The sequence below is a fragment of the Bidens hawaiensis genome, unplaced genomic scaffold (assembly GCF_021521415.1).
Source record: "Bidens hawaiensis isolate Kalapana, Puna unplaced genomic scaffold, B.hawaiensis_p1.1 tig00007139_1, whole genome shotgun sequence".
Taxonomy (NCBI): domain Eukaryota; kingdom Viridiplantae; phylum Streptophyta; class Magnoliopsida; order Asterales; family Asteraceae; genus Bidens; species Bidens hawaiensis.
The window spans coordinates 858,593-883,039 of NW_027491492.1; the positions used below are offsets into that span (position 1 = coordinate 858,593).

Consider the following 24,447-nt stretch of genomic DNA (forward strand, 5'->3'; position numbering starts at 1 on the left):
CCAATATTCCTTACCAAATAACACCAATTTATTATTTTCATATTACAAATGCTCCACATATGATATTCATATTCATGTTTTGATACACAAGTAATCTCGTGACTGAATGCGTCCATCAAAAATAAATTCAGTGTCTCACTTTTTTATGTTAAGATTGTACTTTTATATTATACAATGCAAAATATAATATATGTTGGACATATCTTACGTATGACAAATGAGAATCACATGAGGAGATATTACCAAACTCATTTAAGTTAGGCCAGTTTAACACAGGATATCTTATTTAGTTTATGTTGGGCTGGGTTGTGTCGAGTATGCCATGGTATTTACCTACACGGAAATTTGTGGGTGATGCGTGTTAATCGAGGATCTATATTTTTGGCAGTCACTATCAAGCCGGTCACACCATTTTGCGGCACAGTTGTCTTTCACAATGAAAGATAACAATACATAGTATATATGTCAAAGATACCGGGAATTCATGTCATGTACTCACAGTACTCAATAATCTTCTCACAATATTATTCCTTTACACACATAATAAATTCTCAAGTTAGTTATGATGATATTATCATATTAGAGTCTAAATTACTTTTTAAAAACTTGAGTAGTTGATAAAAAAAAATTAAATGATATACGTTTGTTATTCTTTTAGCAACAATTAATTATGTTGTAATGAATCTAAAATGTGTGTGTATGTGCGTATAAAGTATAGGTAACACGAGGATCATAGAAAAATGTTTAAAGAAAATAAAGTTATTTAATTCTATAATATACAAAGAAAAAAAAGCAAATATATTAAATTCTTAAACGTTTAAACTTGTTATAAAAAAACTGATAGAGATTTAAGAACAATATTAAAAGCGGGAACAAGTTATGGAAGTATTGATCCAAACAAAAACATACATTAAGAAATTAATGATGATATAAGAAGCGAAATAATGTAACAACGTTTAGAGACGAAACGTTTACACAAACATACGTATATTTAAAGAAAAAAAGTTGAAGAAACATGTCAAAATATGATGCTACTCGGTGGACACCATACACTGATACACCCACGATCGCAGTTAGTGTTGGGTAGCCGAAATCATATCCTGGAGGGAAAACCGGCGTCTGAAGGTCAACTACGATAAGCATCACAGACAGTCATAGTTTTCGAACTTAATTAAGACCTTGCGGCCTCCATTCCAAATCTACCCAACCAAAAGAAAACGACACCGTTTGACCATTTCCTATGAACTACCTTAGCAACTAACAAAATCCAACTTAAAAAAAAAAAAAAAAAAAAAAAAAAAACTTCTCATTTCAAAGAATTTCACAACACAAAACACAAAGGTGTCATATCTACAAACCACGTCTTTTCATCCGTTCGTTAATCGAGTCAAAACCGCTCTCCAAACACAACCCTCGTTTCCTAAACTCCGTCACCGAATGCTCAACTTCTTCGGTATCCGAATTCAAAGGAAAGAAAGAAAACTCCTTGCTTCTCGGACCCGGACCTGAGTCAACATTACCTACATTAGTCAACCCTCGTTCATTACTCGAAACAAGACCCAACCTTAAAGACAAATCACACTCCACCAATTCAGGTCTCGATTCGTTCTTCGAACCCAAACCCGAACCCATTTCATCTTTGTCAAATACTAACACTCTTCCGGGACAACCCGTTTGAGAAGACGACGGTAGCGACTCGTGGGTGGTTTGAAAAACCGAAGTTCCGATGATAATATTATTTGGGTTCGGTTGAGAGGTACGAAATCCCATTTGGGGCATCCGAGGTTGAAACTGGAAGCCATGATATAAGGGATAAACTGAAGGCGGTTTATTCTCGAAAGACATCATTTGTCCAGGAATATTTTGAGGATAAAAAGGCTTGAAAACGGGTCTTGAATCTTTATTAAGTTCCGAAACAGTGTGTGCTTGATTCAAACATTCTGGTCTTTGAACATTTGTTGGACCGGAATCTTGGTTTCTTGGACTTAAGTAGCTTCTGGTGTTACTGTTTCTTTGACTTCTTGATGATCTTACAGGCACACAGCCTAAATTAAGAGCAGCTGAAATCCATAATAATAATAATTAAAATACTTACCAATTATTCATCTTTTGATAATGTAAAATTTCAAGATTGTGAAAACTAGGTGTGTGCATGAAACCGAAAAAACCGACCCAAAATCGAAAAACCAAACCGAAACAAAAACCGACGATTTCCTTTCTGTATTCGTAAAAACCAAACTTTCGGTTAGGTTTTACATGCGAATAAAAACGAACTGAACTTAATAGATTTTTATATTTTTTTTTGAATTTTAAGTTGTTTATAATAATTTAATATAAAGTTTAACCTAAATATTTTAGCCAAAATGTATAATAATAAATTTAATTATTAACTAACAAAAAAATTTAAACCTAAACTATTTACTTTTTCGCGACTTTTTTTCGGCTCAAAATTTCCAAGCCCAAATGGCAAAACCGAAAAAACTAGCTCTGAAACCGAAACCGAACAGTTTTCAAAAGCTAAAAACTGAAATTTCGGTTTCTGGTTCGGTTTTTCCCCAAAACCGACCTATGCACACCGACAGTGAAAACGGTGTACCTTCAACACAAGGGGGCAAGAATTCACCAGTTTCCAAGGTCTCATCTTTTCTGATTATGGTATCAATAGCATCATTCAACCGGTCCCACAATTTTTCAGGATCTGTATACTCAGCCTAATTACAGTACAACAATAATAACAAAAGATTCAATCTTTATAATATTATTAACAAAACCATCAAATTTCAAGATTAAATTACCTCAGAATTAGCTTTGGAATACATGATTTCTTCACATTTAAACACAACAACAGGCAACTTCTCTTGCCATTCTCTGTTCTTCTTAGTATCTTGACCATGATTCTCATGCACAACTCTGTGAAACATTTCATCAAACACCTGGTGTGCATTACTAAAAACCCAATAAAAATTGAACCTTTAATGACCAAAATTACCTGAAAATCTGTTGAATGATTGAGCCTCTAATGGGTTGGTGTCTATCACTGTGCCAAGATCTTCTAACGCATTCAAATGGTCTTGGTCCAGGCCTAGGCATCTTCAAATTGGTTACAAAATTGGGGGTTTTTTTAGGGTTTAATAATAATCAAATTGAGTAAAGTGGGTAGTGAATAATTGGATTGAATTTGAAAAATGTTGAAGAAACTAGAAACCAAGAGAGAAGAAGAAGGGTTTAATGGAGGCAGCATTGAATTGAAGAAGATGTTTTTTTTTTTTTTTTTGTCAATGTAATGGAAGATGGAATCTTTTATCTTTATTTGATTTTATTTATTTTGTGTTTTTTTTTTATATTTTTATTTTTGGTTTTGTTTTATACAAGAAAGTGATGTTTCCTTAAATTATTTATTGAAAGTGGTTCTTGAGCTGATTATGAATTTATGGTACAATAATTGGTCCTACAACAATTATGGTGTGGTAATTTTAGTGTATGTTTGGTTCGTGGAATGTTTTAAAGTGTTTTCGTATTAGATGGTTCAAACTCGGGGTACGTTCATCAAATATTACTGACGTGTTATACGGGTTGTATGATCTGTACTTGGCTTGACAAGGAGAAATGGTTATACCCGGGGTGGAAAGTAGGTCGGGTTAGGGTTCGACCGGGTTAGGATCAAAATGGGTCAAGTAAAAAAGGGTTGTTCTGGGTCAGGGTCGGAATGGATCAGAACGAGTTTTTTTTTTTATATAAAAAACGAGGACAATAGAGGAAACATTTTAGTTTTTTTTTATGTATATTTTGAGTTATGATTTTTTAATTATTTTTTTTTTAAGTTTCTTTAGAGTGATTTTTTATCTCAACATATTCCGACTCATTCCCATCTTTCTTTTAACCCATTTGGACCCGTTCTAACTTGTTCTTTTTTTTTTCTAGTGTAATCAACCCAAATGGTTATTTTGTGACCCAAAATAAGTTGTATGGGTCACATACGCCAGACCTAGATTATACGGAGTTGTATAACACATGAAAAATGGTTATATGAGTTGCACGAGAGGTAATAATTTGGATGGTTCTAGTCTTCGATTCACAATGACGTAGCAGAAGGCGAATCGATGGCTTTTGTGACAAGTTATTTTGTTAAAAGCCTAAAAACACTAAAAAGTAAAAGTTCTTGAGCAAAAAGGTATAGATTTGATATGAAAGAAGGGGTTTGGGCATATAGTTTGATTTGCTAGGCATATTTGGTTGTGACTACTAAATATCCCTTGTATATTTCTTGTATACTTTCTAAAGAGATCTTCCTCATCTCTCATTAAACTACCTTTTTTGACTTGGTCTTAAATTTTAAAGTTTTCTTCTTGAAATCCCTTCCAGGAATTTTACTAATTTTAAAAAAATTCTTAGATATAACTTTCTTTTTTCTTGGTAACAACTTTAATTATTTGTACCAGTAATATTGATTCTAATAAAGTGACAATCATATTTCTCAAAGCATTTCAACAATTTAATTTTAAGTTGATTCATGATGTGTGTGTTGGGGTGGGGGTGAGGGGCTCCGACGACACATAATAGTGGCACCGATTGAGCATCTGGCTCAATGATGTTGTTAGTTGATAAAAACCGTCTTTTGAATTTCTTCTTGATCTTCAATACACGGTTTGGTTTTGAAATCTTCCGTAAGTAGATATTCTTTTTGATTTGTACAATCTGGTTTTGATCCTTTTGATTTACATACTTGTTTGAGATATTGAATTATGAATATATGAGCACTTTTATGTACAATATTTTTACAATCTGGTTTTGATCCTTTTGATTTATATACTTTGTTTGAGATATTGAAATATGAATATATGAGCACTTTTATGTATAATTTAACTCACATGATACTATATGTAGGGGCATCTATGCACCCATAATATTTGATGAATAATTTTTTCTTTTAGGTTTTTGGCAATTTAAGTTATTTAATAGACGATTCTTATGATATAATCACATATCAATTATTATCAAATTGACATATGCCTGTTCCCAAAAACATTTTATGACATATATTTATTATTTAGATAATGGCCATTTAGTCCAACTGGGACCGGCTAGTGTAGATAAGAGTTCTCGGACCCTAACGTCACAAGTTCGAATCATACTTCAGCACAAAAAAATCTAACTATCATTTACAGGGATTACCAATGAACACTCTCAGCGTAGGCAAGTTAGGGGTTTATAAGCTAGTCAGTTTCTTCCTATAACAAGTTGACGCCATCCTCAAGTGTCAAACTAGCGATGGATGGTTGAAATCCCATCTAAGGTATGGATATACTTGGGCTATAAAGAAGCATGACACTAAGCCCGAATTACCATCACCGTTCGAAAAAAAAAGATAACTCATATCTTACTATACAATGGTATACTTGAATCTACGTTGTAATCGTATTAATTAAGGCAATTGTGTAGGTACAAAATATCAAATGTTGTAATCAGATTACGGATACGATTTTTTTCCGGTTTTTCTGGACACCCCCAACTCACAAGTGATGGATAAACTTAATGAGAAAAGCTAAAAGAATATGTTAATAACTATAAATGTTTAATTGTTCACAAAGATATGTTTGGTAACGGGGGATGTATGGGGGAGAAAAGTTTGCACATGCCATTTAATGCATGCACCCTACTGCCACCAACATTGAGGGCCATGGGCATGATCTATAGAATAAAATGGTTGATTAAAACATTTATATATTTAATTTAAATGAAACATAAACACAATTCATTTTTTTTATAAAATTTACACCATTCCATAACAACTTATAAAAAGGTTTAATTGAAATATTACATTTATCATTTGTAGTTCAGAAAATATGCATACAAATATAATTAGTTATGAACATATTGCAATTTTGATCTCAAAGTTTCATAATTATACCCTTGATCCAACTATTTTTTACGTTGTAAAACAATTGGCATCTGAAATGAAATATTTTGGATATTTCACATATACTTAATAATAAAAGTCATGTCAATTCATTTCTCACCATATGTATTATGTTTAAGCAAACAGTTGGACTAAAGGTTTAATTAATGAAACTTTGAGACTAAATCATAGAATGGCCATGCCACACGAGTCACCCGTGTAACTAAGGTCATGCGTAATAAGGCATTACACGTGCATTGTAAAGACGGATAAAGTCCCTACAACATCCCCTGGGCATTGTGAAATGATTGAAGGGACATTATTCATTATGCGTGTTCATTATGCGTGTTCTAACAAAAGCTAGAACTAATTTAGTTTTTTTCAAATTTTCTGAAGAAATGGTTAACGTTACTCCGGTCCAAAGGCCAGTAACCGACCAAGAAACCCCGGTAACAACCCCAGCAACTGGGGGGAACACCGGCGGTTACACAAATCTTACGAACACTACCCCGACTACCCAAGCCGGGGCAAGTGCAGTAAACATTCCACTGGGGTTCACTGACACCCAGTTGGAAAAACGAAGGGCCCCTCGCCAAACACTAGATCAAGTGAAGGCGTGGGCCGAGGCACGTCAAAGAGAATTCCAAGCCGAATTGGATGAACGCTTGCGTTCAGCTCAACAGGCTGACGAATTCGGCAGTACTCGCCAACACCTCAATATGAGCAGTGAGTGCGAGTACTCAGACGACGAGAGGGAGTCCGATACCGACGCAAACCCTCGCCATAAGGCGAAAGGGAAGCGTAAGGAAACGGACGTCCAACCAAAAAGGAATTTTGGGGAAGCTTTTAAACCAACTGCGGAGAGAAACCCGCGTGACTTCTCCAAAACCTTTAGACCAACTGCTACAAATGCAGGAAAGTCAAAATTCGCAAGGGACATTGCGGAAGCAATCGCCCCAAGAAGTGCCAAACAGATGTCCAACATTGGCACTTATGATGGTCTATCCGACCCAGACGACCATTTGAACAGGTTCATTGCGGGGGCTACCGTCAGCAACTGGACGGAACCCACGTGGTGCTACATGTTCCAGATGACTCTGGTCGGAGCGGCTAGGGCATGGTTCGATCGTTTACCGATCCACCACATATATGACTGGGCGGACTTTCAGAACAAGTTCAGCCAGCACTTCAGCCAACAGAGGAAGTACACTGAAGAGCAGTGGACGAAACTCAACTGCGTGAGAGAGGAGGATGAATCTTTACTAGACTTCATCACCCGCTTCAACTCCAAAAAGCTAAGTCTCGGCAACATAAGTGAGGATCTGGTTCGCGCCGCTTTCATCCAAGGCGCCGAATACCCAGAACTTATCCGCACATTGACGGGTAAGGATGGCATGCCATCAACATGGGATGCCATCATGACGGCGGCAAAGCGCTTTGCCGAGACGGAAAAGCAACTGGGAAGGGATCTTCCCCAGAGTACGCACCTCTACACGCAGAGGACAAGAGAGAACAATGTCCGGATCGCCCGGCAGAATAAGAAACGGAAGCTAGGTATCTGGCAGTCAAGGGTAAACTTTGACACCTCATCCAGCTCTCGCCCTCTTGTTGGCGGAAGAAGTCACACACACCCTTCAAGCCAAAAGCACAGGTGGACGCCACTCACCAAAAGCGTCACAGAAATTTTTGCCACTGAAAAGCTACCGTGGCCAAAAGCTCCAGCGATCCGGCACCGACCTAATGCGGATCAGAACAAATCCTGTGACTTCCACGGGACCAAAGGTCATGGTACGGAAGAGTGTACATCCTTGAAAGACATTGTCGAAGCATTCGTCAGGGATGGAAGATTGGCACACCTGGTGGCATCAATCAAGAAGGGAGGGCGGAACGACAACCGGTACCGGGGCAACGGACGAAAGCCCGTTGACATCAGCATCAACATGGTTCATGGCAACATCAGAGGAAGAAAAAGGCGAACGCCAGAACCATGCGCATGGAAGGAAGCTGAGGTGCGCTTCCCGCGAGTGCCAGGAGGACCCAGCAAAGAAGGCCCTATCGTCATAAAAAGCCAGCTTGGGCACTACATCACTTCTCGCACTCTTGCTGACAACGGCGCCTCGTCAACGGTGATGTACAGGCAGTTCTTCGACAAGCTAGATGACGAAGACAAGGAGCGCCTGGAGACGATCTGCGCCTCGATGGAAGGGTTTGATGGCAGCACAAGCACCTCCCTGGGTATCCTATCTTTCCCCGTCACTCTTACAGATGGAAAACACTCCCGCACAGAGGATGTAGATTTTGTCGTGATGAGGAAGCCGCACCACACGTACGACATTCTCTTCGGGAGATACGGGATGGCAAGATTCAACGCCGTGGTATCCTCAGTCCACGGCATGATGGGATGGCCAACAGCGGAGGGTGTAGCGATGATCACCGGCATTCCCCAGGTATGCATCGCATCTGTCTCATCTAAACCTAAACCAAAGATGGCTAAATCAACCATCACCGAACCAGAAAGATGGGCCTTCAATGGCAAGTACCCTGACCAGGCCGTTACCATTGGCCCAACAATTGTTGATCCCACTCGCACCTTACTTAAGCGTTTATTACAAAGGAACGCCGACATCTTCGCGTGGACACCAGCTGACATGACTGGTGTACCCCGGAGTAAGGCAGAGCATAAGCTCAAATGCGATCCGGCTGTCACACCGATCGTACAAAAGCGCAGAGTAATGGGGCCAGAACAAACTAACGCGTGTAGAACCCAAGTCAAGGAACTTCTTGACGCAGGCATCTTACGCGTTAGTAGATATCAAACTTGGGTTGCAAATCCCGTTATGGTACCGAAGAATGACAAACAATGGCGCATGTGCATAGATTTCAAAGATTTGAACAAAGCATGCCCCAAAGATTGTTATCCGTTACCTGAAATTGATCTTAAGGTGGATTCGTTGGCACCATTCCGCCTTAAATGCTTCCTGGACGCGTATAAGGGGTACTATCAAATCCACATGGCCGTTGATGATCAGGACAAAACCGCTTTTCGGACGCCCGATGGCACATTTTGTTATCAAATGATGCCATTCGGACTTAAGAATGCCGGGTCCACATACCAACGCCTGATGGACAAAGAGTTTCATTCCCAAATTGGGAGGAACTTGGAAGTCTACATGGATGACTTGGTCATCAAAAGCCCTGACCCAGAAGCGATGTTGAAAGACATCGAAGAAACTTTCAACACGCTCAGGAAGATAAACATGAAGCTCAACCCGAGCAAGTGTGCCTTTGGAGTGGAAGAAGGGAAGTTCTTGGGGGTCATCGTCACTAAAGATGGCTTCAGAGCGAACCCTGAAAAGATCGAAGCCATTATCAAAATGGAATCACCTACTACCATCAAACAGGCTCAGACACTGAACGGACGACTAGTGGCACTTAATCGCTTTTTGGCAAACCACGCGGATAAGTCGTTCCCCTTCGTGTCAACGTTGAGAAACTGTTTGAAAAAAACGCACTTCCGCTGGACACCAGAAGCGGAAGCAGCTTTTCAGGAGATTCGGTCACGCTTGATCGAACTCCCAACACTCACAGCACCAGAAGCGGGAGAGGAGTTAATCCTATACCTTTCCGCAACTGATAGAGCAACCGGGGCAGTCCTGCTAGTAGAGCGAAAAGGCATCCAGATGCCAATCTATTATGTCAGCCGTATCCTAACAGATGTAGAAACCCGGTACTCTACCCTCGAAAAATTAGTCTTAGCACTTTTACACGCCTCACGCAGGTTAAGACGATATTTCCAGGGTCACCCAATCACCATACTCTCCAACTTCAAACTTGCAAACGTTCTAGGCAAACCCGAGTTATCGGGACGCCTAGCCAAATGGGCAATTGAGTTGGGAGAATACGCGATAAAGTATAAGCCAAGACCAGCCATAAAGGGCCAGGTTCTGGCCGACTTTATTGCAGAAGTGCCTGCATCGCGGGAAAAAGAGTGCCAGGAAGAGGCTCAACCCTCTCCAGCACAAGACATCAATGATGTCTGGCGACTCTACACTGATGGGGCAGCCAATAACGAGGGTTCAGGCGCAGGGCTAAAGCTAACCAACCCAGCGGGCCAAGAATACACCTACGCTATTCGATTGGATTTTCCAAGTACGAATAACGAAGCCGAATATGAGGCATTCCTGGCTGGGCTGAGAATTGCGCGTAAGATGGGAGTGAAAAACTTGGAAGCCCACGTGGATTCCATGTTAGTAGCCAATCAAATTAACGGGACGTATACGGCCGTGAACGACACAATGGCCCTGTACCTCGCGCAAGCAAAATCCCTTATGCGCGATTTCAATGACTGCAAAGTCATACACGTCAAGCGAAGCGAAAACAAATCTGCGGATGCGTTAAGCAAGCTTGCTTCATTAGCCTTTACCCACCTAGGAAAGGATATCCGCATTGAACTCCTCCAGACACCTTCGGTCCCGCACAAGGAAATTTGTGTCATCCAAACCGGCACGGAAACGTGGATGACACCAATAATAAAATACCTTGCGACAGGTACACTACCGGAATCCAAAACACAGGCAAGAAAACTACGCTGTAAGGCACTGAATTATCAACTCGTCAATGACATCCTTTACAGACGTAACTTTCTTGGCCCACTCTTAAGATGCGTGGACAACCAAGATGCTGACTACCTCCTAAGGGAAGTACACGAAGGCATCTGTGGAGTACACGCAGGTCCCCGCGCTGTTGTAGCCAAGCTAAACAACGCGGGATACTTTTGGCCGGGGATGCATACGGATGCACTGGCATACATCAGAAAATGCAGGTCTTGCCAGCTTTACGCACCCAACACGCACCGCCCGAAGAATGAACTTGTTCCAGTCACTTCTTCATGGCCATTTCAGAAGTGGGCCATCGATGTGACAGGCCCATTTCCTACAGCAGCAGGAAATGTTCAGTTCCTAGTGGTAGCCATCGACTACTTCACCAAGTGGATAGAAGCAAAACCTTTAGCCCAAACAACCGCGAAACATATCAAAAAATTTATTTGGGAATTTATTATTTGTCGTTTTGGACTTCCACAGAATTTGGTGAGCGATAACGGCACCAACTTTGCTGACAAGAAGCTACAACAGTGGCTAAAAGAACTTCAAATCACCCACACCTTTACCTCAGTGGCACACCCGCAAGGTAATGGTGAGGTGGAAAGAGCAAATAAGAGCATTGTCGAAGGCATCAAGAAGAGACTATCGGAACACAGATCCGGCTGGGTGGACGAGCTTCCGCACGTCCTTTGGGCAAACAGAACGCTGAAGAAGGCCAGTACGGGAGAAACCCCGTTCAGCCTCACTTATGGCACTGAAGCCATGGTCCCGGTCGAAATTGGTCTACCCTCACCAAGGGTCTTGAGTCAGCCAGAAGACAATGATGCGGAAAGACGGTTGGATCTTATGCTAACCGAGGAACGCAGAGACTTAGCCGCAGTGCGTGAAGAGAACTACAAACGACAAATGCAAAAGTACTACAACACGCGGGTAAAACTCTGCAACTTCAATATAGGAGACTACATACTGCGTAACAACGAGGCTTCAAACCAAGAGCGCCAGGGAAAGCTGGCCCCGGTCTGGGAAGGGCCATACATTATCAAAGAAGTCCTGGGAAAGGGCGCATACCGGCTCGAAAGGCTCGATGGCACTCCCATCCCAAGAACATGGAATGGAGCACAATTACGCAAATGTTATATGTAGATCAATTCCAAAACTTGTAAAGAAAAGGCCTAGAGCCACTTCTAATGGAAATGATTCTCCTTTCATAATGTGTTTACCTTTATACTTATGAACTTCCCACTGGTACCGGTATTCACCGCATAAACGGGAAGAAGTAAGTCGTTACGTGTGGAAGGCGGCAAAACCCGCATAAACACAACGTTAATAAGGGAAACCTACACGCAGGTATGATGTAAGTAAAGTTTAGCCATCCTTGTAAGTGCAAGTGACGGTCTTACCCGCACAATCACGAACAAGGAAGCAAAACTTCAACCTATCATCTACCACGTTCAAAGGTTATCCTAAAAAAAAAAAAAAAAAAAAAAAAAAAAAAAAAAAAAAGAGAAAAGATAAGGAAAACCTACACGCAGGTCAGATATGGGTAAAGTTTAGCCATCCTACTAAGTGCAAGTGACGGTCATACCCGCACAATCACGAACGAGGAAGCAAAACTTCACACCTATTATCTACCACGTTCAAAGGTTAACTTATCCTCAAAGATGAGGAAAACCTACACGCAGGTCAGATATGGGTAAAGTTTAGCCATCCTACTAAGTGCAAGTGACGGTCATACCCGCACAATCACGAACGAGGAAGCAAAACTTCACACCTATTATCTACCACGTTCAAAGGTTAACTTATCCTCAAAGATGAGGAAAACCTACACGCAGGTCAGATATGGGTAAAGTTTAGCCATCCTACTAAGTGCAAGTGACGGTCATACCCGCACAATCACGAAGGAGGAAGCAAAACTTCACACCGATTATCTACCACGTTCAAAGGTTAACTTATCCTCAAAGATGAGGAAAACCTACACGCAGGTCAGATGGTAAAGTTTAGCCATCCTACTACGTGCAAGTGACGGTCCTACCCGCACAATCACGGAAGAGGAAGCAAAACTTCACACCTATCTACCACGTTCAAAGGTTAACTTATCCTAAACACTTGGAAAATTGCTAATTTAAACTAAAGTATGCAAGTCATATAAAGTTTATAAAGCAAGGAATCCAATGAATCAAGCGGTCTTAGCCGCACAAAGATTTACATTTCATAAATATTCGTTACAAGAATGGCCGGGTAACTACCCGCCTACAAGAAAGTAAATCTATACAAACTAAATCTATCCTAGCAGCGGGAAGGGATCTTCAGGATCAGGCTTCAGGGCCACTTCCACTTGGACCAGCGCCGTCAGTAGAGCGTGGCTGTTCAAGGAAAGCCTTAAGGATAGGAAGCCCATCATCAGCAGCAGCAATTTCATTCACCATCTCCACCACCGGATGCGGGAAGGCGGCGTATTGATTTACTGCTTGGTCATATATGGCTTCAGTATCTACATTGTACAAAGGGAAGTTGGATGGCGGGACGCCTTTCTCAACAAACCCTAGACCAAGCAGGAAGCCGACCCGTTCCCCATCCTCGTGAGAAGCGTTGAGGGCTGCGCTCATGGCATCATCGTAAGTAGTCTCTGAGAAGACCCGATGCACAACCTACAAAGAAAATACAAGTGTCAAACACCTTTTCTATGAACAAAGGAAAGCGTGAAGACGTAAAGATAAACATACCTGAGACAACGCTTCTCGAAGAAGCCACTCCTTGGCAACCAGAGCTTCTTGGAGGGCGGCTTGAGCTTGGGTGCAGGCGCGTTCGGCTTCGCTTTTGTTAAGATTGGCAAGTAGCACTTCCTTTGCGGCAGCCTCTTCGACGCCCTTAAACTTCCGCTCGGTATGGTCAAGCACGCCCCTCTGGTCCAAGATCTCCTGGAGCTTCTTGGCATCTTCCATCACCAAGGCATCATGAGCACGTTGGAGAGCCTCTAATTTGGCCTTGAGCTCCTCGTTCTCTACGCGTAAAGGCTCAGCAACGGCTTCAGCCTTGGTGGCCCTCTCGGTTGCGTTCCTCGCAGTCTCCTTAGCCAGCCGAAGCTGTTCGTTAACAGCTTGGGCAGCCTTGGAGCGGGCCTCGAGTCGCGCCTGAACCTCAACCTCGAGGGCCTTGAAGGCCTTCTCCTTCTCCGCAGCAGCTGCGGCCAATTGTTGGTTCTCCTCCCGAAGAGCCCGCGCTTGAGATACTTCCTTAGCGCGAGCTGCTTTCAACTTGTCGTTTTCACGACAAAGCAGCTCGACGCGCGGCTGCATCCGGGCCTGGAGAACCCGAAGCTCATTGGTTAGCCTACCCTCCTGGTAGCTAGCCATGGCTTCCCCCAACGCACCATGGGGAGCAGCGTGGCGAGCCCATTCCACGCACTCCACAGGGGTACGAAGGGTTGTTCCTCGGCGGATGTTCCATCGCGGAACATACACTTCATTGGAATCCGACACTGCAAAAGAAACAAAGCAGTTAGGAAAAGATGAAGAAAAAATATAAAGGCTAAAAGAACCCTACGCACCTGTAGGGTCGATCACAGGCCGATAGCCACCGAACCCATCGCCTGAACCTAAGGGAAATCCATCCAAAAGGTCGGGCAGATGGGAAGGTGACAAAGATTGGCGAGAAGCCCTGCGCGTACCTGATGGGCCGGCCGTCGTTGCCGGTGGCGGAGGCATAGTAGCGGCCGCCGTGGTCGCCGTCGCGGTCGCCGCCGCAGAATCTGCGGCAATCGTAACCGCCGGCTCGGTGAAAGATGCTGTAAAAATCTCACTTACCACCGGCGGTGACGTCGTCTCGGCTGGAACAGTCGGCTCAAAGGAGTGAGCAACTGATCCAGCGGAAGCAGGCGCAGGCGCCTGGGTCGTCGCCTCAGGTAGGCTGACCGAGCCTACCGTCATCGGCGGAGAGGTACTCCTCTGCGCTCCACCCTGGAATGCGTCAACATCCACGCCTGCACAAGAAGATAAGTGTCAATAAATTTATAAAGTGAAATCTACAAAGATAAGAAGGATGTTTGTACTTACGGGTTTTCTTGAGCTTGAACGTACGGACGGGCGGGGACGAACCCGATGGAGCCGGTCTCTTGATGCCGGTCACCGTCGTCGTCATTGGTTCTCCGGAGGTAACAGTCGTAGCCTCCGGAACAGTGGTCTTCTCACCACCGGGGTTCCCCGCCACCTCTTCACTACCTGACTCAGTGTCAGATAGGAGCACTGGATCGGCTGTGGAGGCCGCCTTCTCCTTCCCTTTCCCGCCGGCAGCCCTCTTCTTCCGCACTAACGGAGGACCATCTGCGGATTCCTCAGAAGAAGACAGGATGTCAGGAATTCCAGCAGCGGGTACAGCACTGAGGGGTGGAGGAGAGAATAACGCCTTACCTGGCCGCCGGTGGCTCAGGATCTCGTGGCCCAGCGGATAGACCTCCACAAACCGATCCGCTGTTTGCTCCAGGATGGGCAACTCGTTCTCGTCAAGAGCACGAGTACCCACCCGCACGGGACCGTCAGCTTCCCGCGGGTACAGGTGCGACTCCAAATCGTTCCCCTCTGAAAGAAAAGAAACAGTTAGAAGACAAACTCATATCAGCAAGAAAGACAAGACATACCATAAGGAGTAGAGTTCAAACCGTATTCGAGAAGGATGGGAACCTGAGACGCCTCCTTCCATACCCGGCTCATCCCCAGCATCATCATCCCGGACTCCGCAAACCGGTAAACCGGAGATTGGACCCGGGATATCTTCGCAAACCATTCCGCCTCCTGGTAGTTGGTGGCGTGGTGGCTCAGAATTGCTTGGCCATTTTTAAACTTCATGGCAATGGGGATGGCGCGGGCAGAAATGTAGAAGAACTCCCGCTTCCACGATCGGAGACTGCGCTCGGTCGCGCAAATCTTCAAACCCTTGATCCGGGTTGTCAGGGTGTACCACCCCTGGATGCACCTCCAAGTATAGAAGGTCATCAGGCGGTCCACATAGGGCTCAATGCCCAGAATCCGGCACACCCACTCGAAGTGCCGAACCTTGGCAATCGCCATCGGATGCACCTCGGTCAGGTGCACACCGTGCCTCTCAAGGACACGGTAAACAAACTTTGTCAATGGGAACCTAAGATTCCCATAGACAAAGAATGCTGCATAAACCCCGATCTTGCCTCTGGGGGCATCGTACACGGTCTGATGGGGTTCAGGAAACTCAGGCTCGAAAGGATCGAGCATGAACTTCCTAACAACATACCGGTACTGATCGCCGGGCAGAGCACACTGGCACTCACCAGCAGTACTCTTATCATCGGCCGAAGACTCAAGATCACGAGAAGACATTTTGCAGAAAGAAAGCGATTTCGGGAAAATGCTTGCCTGAAAAGGGGAGTATTTGCCGGAAATCGCTAAGAAGAAGAAGAAAAGGGTGAAAGTGTGGATTACAAATAACCCTCTCCCCCTTTATATACTAATCGCAATTAATGCGATGAAATTAATGCGGAAGAGAGAGAAAACGAAGGTGCAATGAAACTATGACACGTGGCAAAAAGCAAGCTGGCAACAGCTGTTGACAGGACGCACACCATTAATTTCGCGGCCACGCGCCCGAAAAATCGCGCCCACGCGCCTGAAAAAGCGTCTGGAATGACCATGTACTGTCACGTCGCCATAACTTCCTGCACGTCCTGACACAGTCAGAAGAAACCGTCGCACGACGTTTCAGATGTTTGGACTGTTCCTATCTTTCCACCAACTCTTCGAATTTCAAAAAAATTCAAATTTCAAAAAGATTCAAAAGTGAGCGGGAAAATACCCCTTACCTTGGCAACCAAGTAACCGTAAGACGGGTGCGGGTACAGTGTTAAGGCAAAACCCTTCACATACCTAACACCCGCAGGGAATTGAAGCCAAGAATAACTTGGCAACCAAGTAACCATCAGACGGGTGCGGGTACAGTGTCAAGGCAAAACCCTTCACATACTTAGCACCCGCAGGGAATTGACGCCAAAAATACCTTGGAAGTAAAGTAACCGTAAGGCGAGTGCGGGTACAGTGTCAAGGCAAAACCCTTCACGTACTTAGCACTCTGCAGGGAATTCAAACCAAGAAGGATCTTCTGGGCCATGCTTGCGGAAACGTGAATAACATTCCCGCACGACGGGAACGTCGAGAACTATATTGTTTGAAACTCCAAAATGGAACTGGTGGTTTTAGCATAAATGATCACTATGTCGAAAACCACCAAAACCTCATGGAGAATCCACACAATTGGGACTCAACACTCCTGACGCGCGTGGAGGTTACAAACTTACCCGCTTCACGCCCAAAGGTCAAGCAGAAAAGTCGGGAATTTCTGCGTGACATCAGGAAAACCGCGGGATGAATCACCACGGAAAACCGAAAAACTAAACCCTTTTCAAAACCCCTTGCTAAGTCCAAAAGCTCACCTCACTTATTGATAATTCATGAGAAGAACATTGGACTGGGGGGACTTGAAGAGGTAGGTCCCAGCAGAGCCCAGTTGGACCCGCAAGACTCACCTTGAACAGGGACGTCTGCGCGATGACCAACTGCTCCAGCAGGACCCACCATGCTCAAAGAACCTTACGCGCAGTACGCCAGCTGTACCCGCAGGGAAAGCCTCCCAATGGTGAAGTACCCCGCCTGTTCCCGCAGCTGCGGATACAAGCCATCAGGGAAGGCTACCCGCACTAACAGCAAGGCTACACGCACAAGGCATTCGTTACTTCAGTTGTCACATGAAGGAATGAGCAAGGCGGGAACACTCCCGCCTAAATGAGCCAGTCCGTATGCTTCTGGAAGGTCTTTCGTACTATACCTACTAAGGTATGGACGGAACAGACAGTTTGACCAAAGCAGCCCATGAACTAATCACAGGGTGACAGCTCACCGACAACAATACGAGGAGGAGCACCCTCTAGTACTGTTTGTCACTATTAGCCGCTGCCTACTCACCAACCCTTACGAGGGGACGTGCGCAGCCTACAGTTGGTGGAACAGTGCGTAGCCGGCAGTAAAGGAACAGTATACAGCCGACCTTGTTACTGTTGGCCGTAACCTATCCACCAACCAGCATGGCCTGTGCATACGTCCACTGTTGGTAGAACAGGAATACTATTCAGCCGGCTGTACCTGCTTGGAAACCTACCTTCGGCTATAAATACTCCAACACCTTGGAATGGTAAGGACATCATCTAATATCTCAATCTTATCTAGCAATCTCTTAATATACTCTTATATTCAGAGCAATCTAGTCTGATTCTCACGCCGGAGGGTGGTCACAAGGAGGAACCCCCCCCCTTCTCAGTGACGAGCTTACGGTGTCTGTTTTGCAGGTCTCCTGAAGAACAACCTTCTCAGCTAGATCTCATCCGTGGGAAACATTACTTAACCCCCAGATTATCTATAATCTGTCCAGGGTGCACTTAGTGTTTCTTCATAAAACAATTGGCATCTGAAATGAAATATTTTGGATATTTCACATATACTTAATAATAAAAGTCATGTCAATTCATTTCTCACCATATGTATTATGTTTAAGCAAACAGTTGGACTAAAGGTTTAATTAATGAAACTTTGAGACTAAATCATAGAATGGCCATGCCACACGAGTCACCCGTGTAACTAAGGTCATGCGTAATAAGGCATTACACGTGCATTGTAAAGACGGATAAAGTCCCTACAACATCCCCTGGGCATTGTGAAATGATTGAAGGGACATTATTCATTATGCGTGTTTTTAACTAAAAAAGTGATGATGATGTGTCAGAAAATGCTCCTTAAAGGACATTACCTATTACACATGTTCTAATTCTAAAAGATAAGGTGGCTGTGAAACAAAAAAGAGAATAATAATAGCAAAATAAATATAGTTCATTAAAGATAAACATAGGTGGTCAAAAAGATGAAATATTAATGTAGTTTTGTAGGCACGGTTGATGCTCCACGAACATAGTTTATTTTGGGGGTCCTAGTCTATGTCTAAACATTGAAAATACATGCATTTCTTCTCTTTAAAATAAAAGGCTATGTTTTTTAATTCATAATTTCAAACTTTTCCGATGCCTAAATTCCAATAAAAGGACCTCTATAGTCTATAGCATCAAATCAAGTGTCTAGGACTGATTATTTTATTAAAAAATAAAATAAAATTCAATCTATCACATATTAGCCGGTTATAATTAATACTTACACTTTGATCAATGATAATTCAGGCAATGTAATCATCATATATTTTACGCCCAAATTACATTTGATTTCGCTGGTATGTTTCTCCATTTCGTTCATCATCATTATCACGAGAGAATTCGAGTGAATTTCAAGTATAAATATTTGATAATTATGCTACTAGGATTACTTTTGTTAACAAAATTAAAAGTTATGATTATTATTGATTGAAATGTAACAAATATATAAAATAAAATGAAGTTGGATCAGACCTACATAGATGATAGAACATGGCCATTTTAAAAACATTTTATTTTATTTTTTTATAAAGGAAAAATCCATCAAAACAAAAGTTTAATCATGTAGAGATAAAATATTTGCACGTGGTGGTACTGTGGTGCCTGTGAGAAAATTGCACACTGAGCTTTCAGCTTTGTGTTTTGTACTCATTTGGGCCACTTATGGGCTCAATTTGAGATGTTGGTTAGATTGGTTGGTGTCTTCAATTGGGTCGTATGTAAACAATTTAGGCCTGAAGAAAGATTTCTGTTAAGTGTTAAGGATTGTGTTTGGTATGTTTATTTTAATACCGAAATTGAAAGTTAAAAGTGTCATTAGTCAGATTGTTGGCATTGATTATAAGACCGATGAATATTACAATCCAATTTGCCTTATTTTTAAATCATACGAATTATAAACCAAACACCACCTTACTTTGATCAAACCAGTGTTTTTAAGACCGGACCGGGATTCAGTCACATGGCAGGTCAGGTTCTACATAGTTCGCTTGGTTCTTAAAAAACAGGCCGGTTCAAAGTGGTTCACCGATCCGACTGGAGAACCAGTTTACTATGGAAAAAAAATATTATTATTTTTTTAATTCAACATATTTAGACCCAAACCGTCATTTTTAGACAAAAGTTGTTCTGCTGATCCGGCCATCATAATATTGGTCATCAAACTATCATAAAAAATCTTGAACAACAATATAACATCAAAATACTTTTGTTTTTATCTACACTCTACATATCTGGTTTTACAAGGTAGCATTTCTGTTACAAGCACACTAACAATCTTCATCTACCTACTCCTGCTGTTTCACCACAAGAAACCAAAACTTATATAAGTTGTTGAATTCAAAACTCAAAAACAAGTTCTTGAAATCCAAACCCTCACACAAAAGCTCGATTAAAAGTACCTTTCAGATGTGGATTAATGAAAGAATCTCCTACGACAACGGGCTGATCCATGCTCTTCATACTCGGCTTTCGTGACACACATCACATCAAAATCAGGGCTAGACGCCAATAACGACCCCCCTCGCCAAACACCTAATATAGGACTGCATATACAGGATAAATATTTCCCAACAAGTTACTAAAAGTGAAAAAAAATCAAAATTTTTTTTTTGCTGAAAATGATATTATTAGTTTATTATTACTCACTCTTCTTGAGTAGTTATTTTCACTTTGTACACATCTGGAACAAGCGGTCGCAAATCGCTTTCTCTGCAATCAACATAATCAACTCAAATTTGATCTGTAGTGAATATAAGAATAAAGATTTAAACACAAAAGTGAAACTTACAATCTTTTGGCAAAACCGGGAAATAATGTGCTTCCACCAGTCAATATGATACTGCAACACAAGTTTTGACATAAAATCACAATTCATATATCAAATCAGGAAAGACAAAGAAGATGTGAAATTAACGGGACCCACGAAATGAATGATAATTACCTTTCGTAAAGCACAGGATGAAGATAAGGATGGCAAGAATTAACCGCTCGAACGATACATTCCGCCAGTCCAGCTTGATTCATTCCTGAATAATATGCAAAGTTCCATTAAAAAGTTAAAACATTAAATGTTAATAACCTAAATAATGTCTTCAGTGTAGGGGTGCAAACGAGCCGAGCTACTCGAGATCGACTCGTTAAAAAGCTCGAACGAGCCAAGCTTAATCGAGCTTGAGCCCGAGCCAAAAAGTAAGCTCGTTTAATAAACGGGCCCGAGCCCGAGCTTCACTTATCGAGCTCGAGGCGGCTCGCGAGCCTAAACGAGCCTGCCATTTATATAATTTTTTAAACTATATATTTAATAATTATTAATTAATATATATAATGTTATAAAAATAACTAAATAATTAAAAATAACAAAAGAATATATATTATTTTATACAGAAAATTATAATAGAAAAAAAGTATATAAAAATAATTATTTAAAAGGAAGTAAGAACTTATTAATGGTAAACAAGCCGAGCCCGAGCCGAGCTCGAGCTTGAAAATCTACTCACGAGCCAGCTCGAGCTTTGGAACTAGAGCTCGAAACGAGCCAAACTCGAGCTCGAGCTCGAGCTCTGTGTAAGTTAAACGAGCTCGGCTCGTTTACACACCTACTTCAGTGTCCAATAAAACATATCAAACCGACACACCTAAATCAGCAGGACGAAAAATCATCTCAGGGACAAGAAACCGCTCATTGCTCAAGCTGAATTCCTGTTGTTCATTAAGTGAATTAATAATATTAATATCATATGGTTTCATCAATAAGGAACTAATCTTTATAAAAAAAAGTAAGAAGCTTTAAGTACATTTTTCGTAAGATCAACTTTACTCCGTTCTGCTGGTTTGTTTGTAGCTTCCATTTGATCAGCATCTTCGGTTTCTTCAGATTGTGGGAGTTCACCATCTTCTGATAAAGTCATATATCTTTGTGCTTCGATGGGGTCTTTTACGTATCCCTTTGTATGTGTGATACCATCGGGAAGCACATACGTGCACCTAAAGTGATTGTCACTTCCACGCCTCCTGTAAATGATATTACAAAGTACAAACCCTAGTTTAGTTGTATCATGTTTAATCCCAAATTAACCACCGTTATATGAAAATGTATAAACCCTAGTTTAACTGTATCCTGTTTAATCTATAACTAACCAGCATTATAAGAAAATGTATAATACCTAGTTTATTATATATTACTATATGCTTTTAATTATTTTATCTTTTTTGACAAAAACCTTAAACGAACTTAAGCTCTGCTCGAGCTCATGTAGTACCTTTAATTAGCCAAAGCTCGGTCCAAACTCAGCCGTGCAACGTAAAATTAATACATGGAAGTCCAAAAGAGGTAAAACTTTAAAATTTCACAAGGTTTATTAAAGCTTGATGAGCCTAAACAAGCTTCCCATACAAGGCTCAAGCTCGAAAAGCTCAGCTTGTTTCGAGCTTTTTATCAATCCAATCTCAAGTAGTTCACGAGCGGTTCGACTTATTTGCACCCTAACTTAATTATATCCTGTTTAATCCCAAATTAACCAACAAACTATGAAAATGTATAAACTCTAGCTTAACTGTATCATATATTCAAACAAACTGCAGTTCTCACTTAGCCGAGCTCGGGTCCTCAAATAAAACTTGTTTGGTTATCGATCCCGAGCTCAGAACTTGTACGGGAAGCTCGTTTAGGCTCGTCAAGCCTTGTGTATTTCTAATTTTTACCTATTTTAGACTTCTATGTTTCAATTTCACCTTGCAAAACCAAGCTTGAGCCGAGCTCCGGCTCGATTAAGGTACTGCAAGAGCTCAATCTTAAAAAAAATAGCTCGGGCTCGGCTCGGCTCGTTTACACCCCTAAATTGTATAAACTGTAGCATAATTGTATCCCAAATTACCAGCATCTACAAAACTGTATAAAAAAACCCTTGCTTAATTCAAATGAATCGAAACTATCACCTCGCGATCCGAAAATCACGAGCAACATCACTCGACACAAAGCACAACTTCTCCTTGAGATCATCAATCAAAAACGTCTCAACCGTTACATTAACCAACATATGTGGGAAAGCTTGTTGAGCCTTGCGTATTTCTAAGGTTTACTTTTTTTAGACTTCTATGTATTAATTTCACACTGCACAACCAAGCTTCCGCTCGATAAATGTACTGTGATGAGCTCGATCCGAACTTAGGCTCATCTAAGATTCTTCTCAAAATTATATTAATATGATTAAAAACATATATGAACTCGATCCGAACCCTAGCTTGAAAAAACGACTTATGAGCTGAGCTCTAGAAAAAGAACTCGAAATGAGCTGAACTAGAAGTCAAGTTCTTGTAAGTCAAAATGATTCGAGCTCGAGCTCTAGAAAAAGAGTTCAAACTGAGTTGAACTAGAGCTCGAGCACTTGTAAGTCAAAACGAGCCTAGCTGAGCTCCCTCTTGGCTCGTTATAATATTATATATATATATATATATATGCATAAACCCTAGCTTAATCGTATCTTGTTTAACCCGAATTAACCAACACTACACGAAAACGTATAGACCCAAGCTTAACTGATTCCTATTAGATCCCAAATTATGAAAAATGTATGCAAATGTATAAACTAACAAACCGAAACTCTATATTTTAATTTCACCCTGCACAACCAAGCTCGATTGAGGTACTACATGAGCTTGAGCTCGGGCTCAGCACGTTTAAGATTCTATTCAAGATATATAAATATAATAAAACAAACACATATAAATCACCTAAATTTAGGGGTGTGCGTGGTGCGGTTCGGTGCGGCTTTGGTCCAAAACCAAACCGAAAACCAAAACTTCGGTTTTTGGAGTTTTTGAAACCGTTTGGTTTCGGTTTTTTCGGTTTCAGTTCAGTTTCAGTTTTTTCGGTTTTTGCCATTTGAGCTTGAAAATTTTAGGCCGAAAAAAATTGTTTGCAAAAATAATGAATTTAGGCATAAATAATTTTGTTAATTGTAAAATAATAGACTATTATACATTTGTTCAAAAATACTGGAGTTACATATTTATTAAATTCTTACAATTTACTTAATATAAAATATAAAAAAACAAAAATTTAGAAATTCAGTTCGATTCGCTAATTTCAGTTTTCTTTACATGCAAAACCAAAACCGAACCATTAGTGCGGTTTTTACAATAACATAAAACCAAACCGTCGGTTTTTGTTTCTGTTCAGTTACAATAACGAAAACGCACAAACTAAACCAAACCGAAACTCTAACCTCGCGATCCTGAGATCCCGAGCGACATCACTCGAAACAAAACACAACTTCTCTTTCACATCATCGATCAAAAACGTCTCGTCCATAACATTAACCGAGCGATAACTAACCAACTCCTTCAAATAATTCGTCAACGCCTTCCCCCCCAAATCCATCCTCTTCACCCCATAATTCACCGTAAAGTTCTGCACCACCGGCGCCGCGTGTGCAAAACTAAACCCAACATCCACCACCACACTACACTGCGCCTTCGACACCACATCGTACGGACGCCTACTCGCCTCATACAAATGCACTAATGATGGACAGTCTGAAATAAATAATGACATAAAATTAAACTCTTCGAATATTATTTCGTCGGTGGATTTTTGGATCGATGGGAGAGTGAATAAGGGTTCGGTTAAGAGTAAGGAGGAGTGAGATGGGGTGACGTGGAGGAGAGAGGTGAAGATGTGGGACCAGATTTGGGATTGGAGGTCTGGGTTTATTAAGTGGCCGCGGTCGAGTGGGCGGCGGATGACGGCGGAGGTTAAGTCTTCGGTTGGGGATAATAATTGGTTTGGGAGTAAGGGTTTTTTGGAGGAGGGTGTACGGGCGGTGCAGTTTGGGACGATGGTTGTCGGGTCGCGTTCGCCGCCGAACCCGGCTTTTATTTGGCCGCCGCCGTTGTCGAGAACTACGACGGTGGTGGTGGAGGAGGACATTGGGTGGTTTGGGTTGGGTTCCGGTGAG

The 24,447-nt window shown here is 41.9% G+C and overlaps 2 protein-coding genes across 3 annotated transcripts; both read right to left on the minus strand.

Moving 5' to 3' along the window:
• Positions 1–1,310: 1,310 nt before the first annotated feature.
• LOC143634694 (uncharacterized) lies at positions 1,311–3,578 on the minus strand. Its single transcript, XM_077102710.1, has 4 exons — positions 2,990–3,578; positions 2,796–2,910; positions 2,597–2,711; positions 1,311–2,060 (listed from the first exon to the last, which is right to left on the minus strand). Exons 1-4 carry the CDS (start codon positions 3,088–3,090, stop codon positions 1,351–1,353), a joined length of 1,041 nt encoding a protein of 346 aa, XP_076958825.1. The 5' UTR covers positions 3,091–3,578; the 3' UTR covers positions 1,311–1,350.
• Positions 3,579–19,672: 16,094 nt separating this feature from the next.
• Positions 19,673–24,447, minus strand: LOC143634643 (actin-related protein 6-like). Of its 2 annotated transcripts, XM_077102670.1 has the most exons (8): positions 23,716–24,447; positions 21,286–21,502; positions 21,127–21,190; positions 20,433–20,517; positions 20,280–20,330; positions 20,138–20,200; positions 19,891–20,034; positions 19,673–19,785 (listed from the first exon to the last, which is right to left on the minus strand). In XM_077102670.1, exons 1-7 carry the CDS (start codon positions 24,417–24,419, stop codon positions 19,905–19,907), a joined length of 1,314 nt encoding a protein of 437 aa, XP_076958785.1. In that variant the 5' UTR covers positions 24,420–24,447; the 3' UTR covers positions 19,673–19,785; positions 19,891–19,904. The 2 variants fall into 2 exon arrangements, with proteins under 2 accessions (XP_076958785.1, XP_076958784.1); XM_077102669.1 differs by lacking the exon at positions 19,673–19,785 and having other exon boundaries at positions 19,845–20,034.

Coding starts and splice junctions, on each gene's coding strand:
- LOC143634694 (XM_077102710.1), bottom strand. CDS start 3,090: ATGCCTAGGCCTGGACCAAGACCATTTGAATGCGTTAGAAGATCTTGG. Junction 2,712..2,795: donor ATTCCAAAGCTAATTCTGAG/GTAATTTAATCT, acceptor TACTGTAATTAG/GCTGAGTATACAGATCCTGA. Junction 2,061..2,596: donor CTTGCCCCCTTGTGTTGAAG/GTACACCGTTTT, acceptor TATGGATTTCAG/CTGCTCTTAATTTAGGCTGT.
- LOC143634643 (XM_077102670.1), bottom strand. CDS start 24,419: ATGTCCTCCTCCACCACCACCGTCGTAGTTCTCGACAACGGCGGCGGC. Junction 21,503..23,715: donor CGGGATCTCAGGATCGCGAG/GTTAGAGTTTCG, acceptor TATCATTTACAG/GAGGCGTGGAAGTGACAATC. Junction 20,331..20,432: donor CATCCTGTGCTTTACGAAAG/GTAATTATCATT, acceptor CTTGTGTTGCAG/TATCATATTGACTGGTGGAA.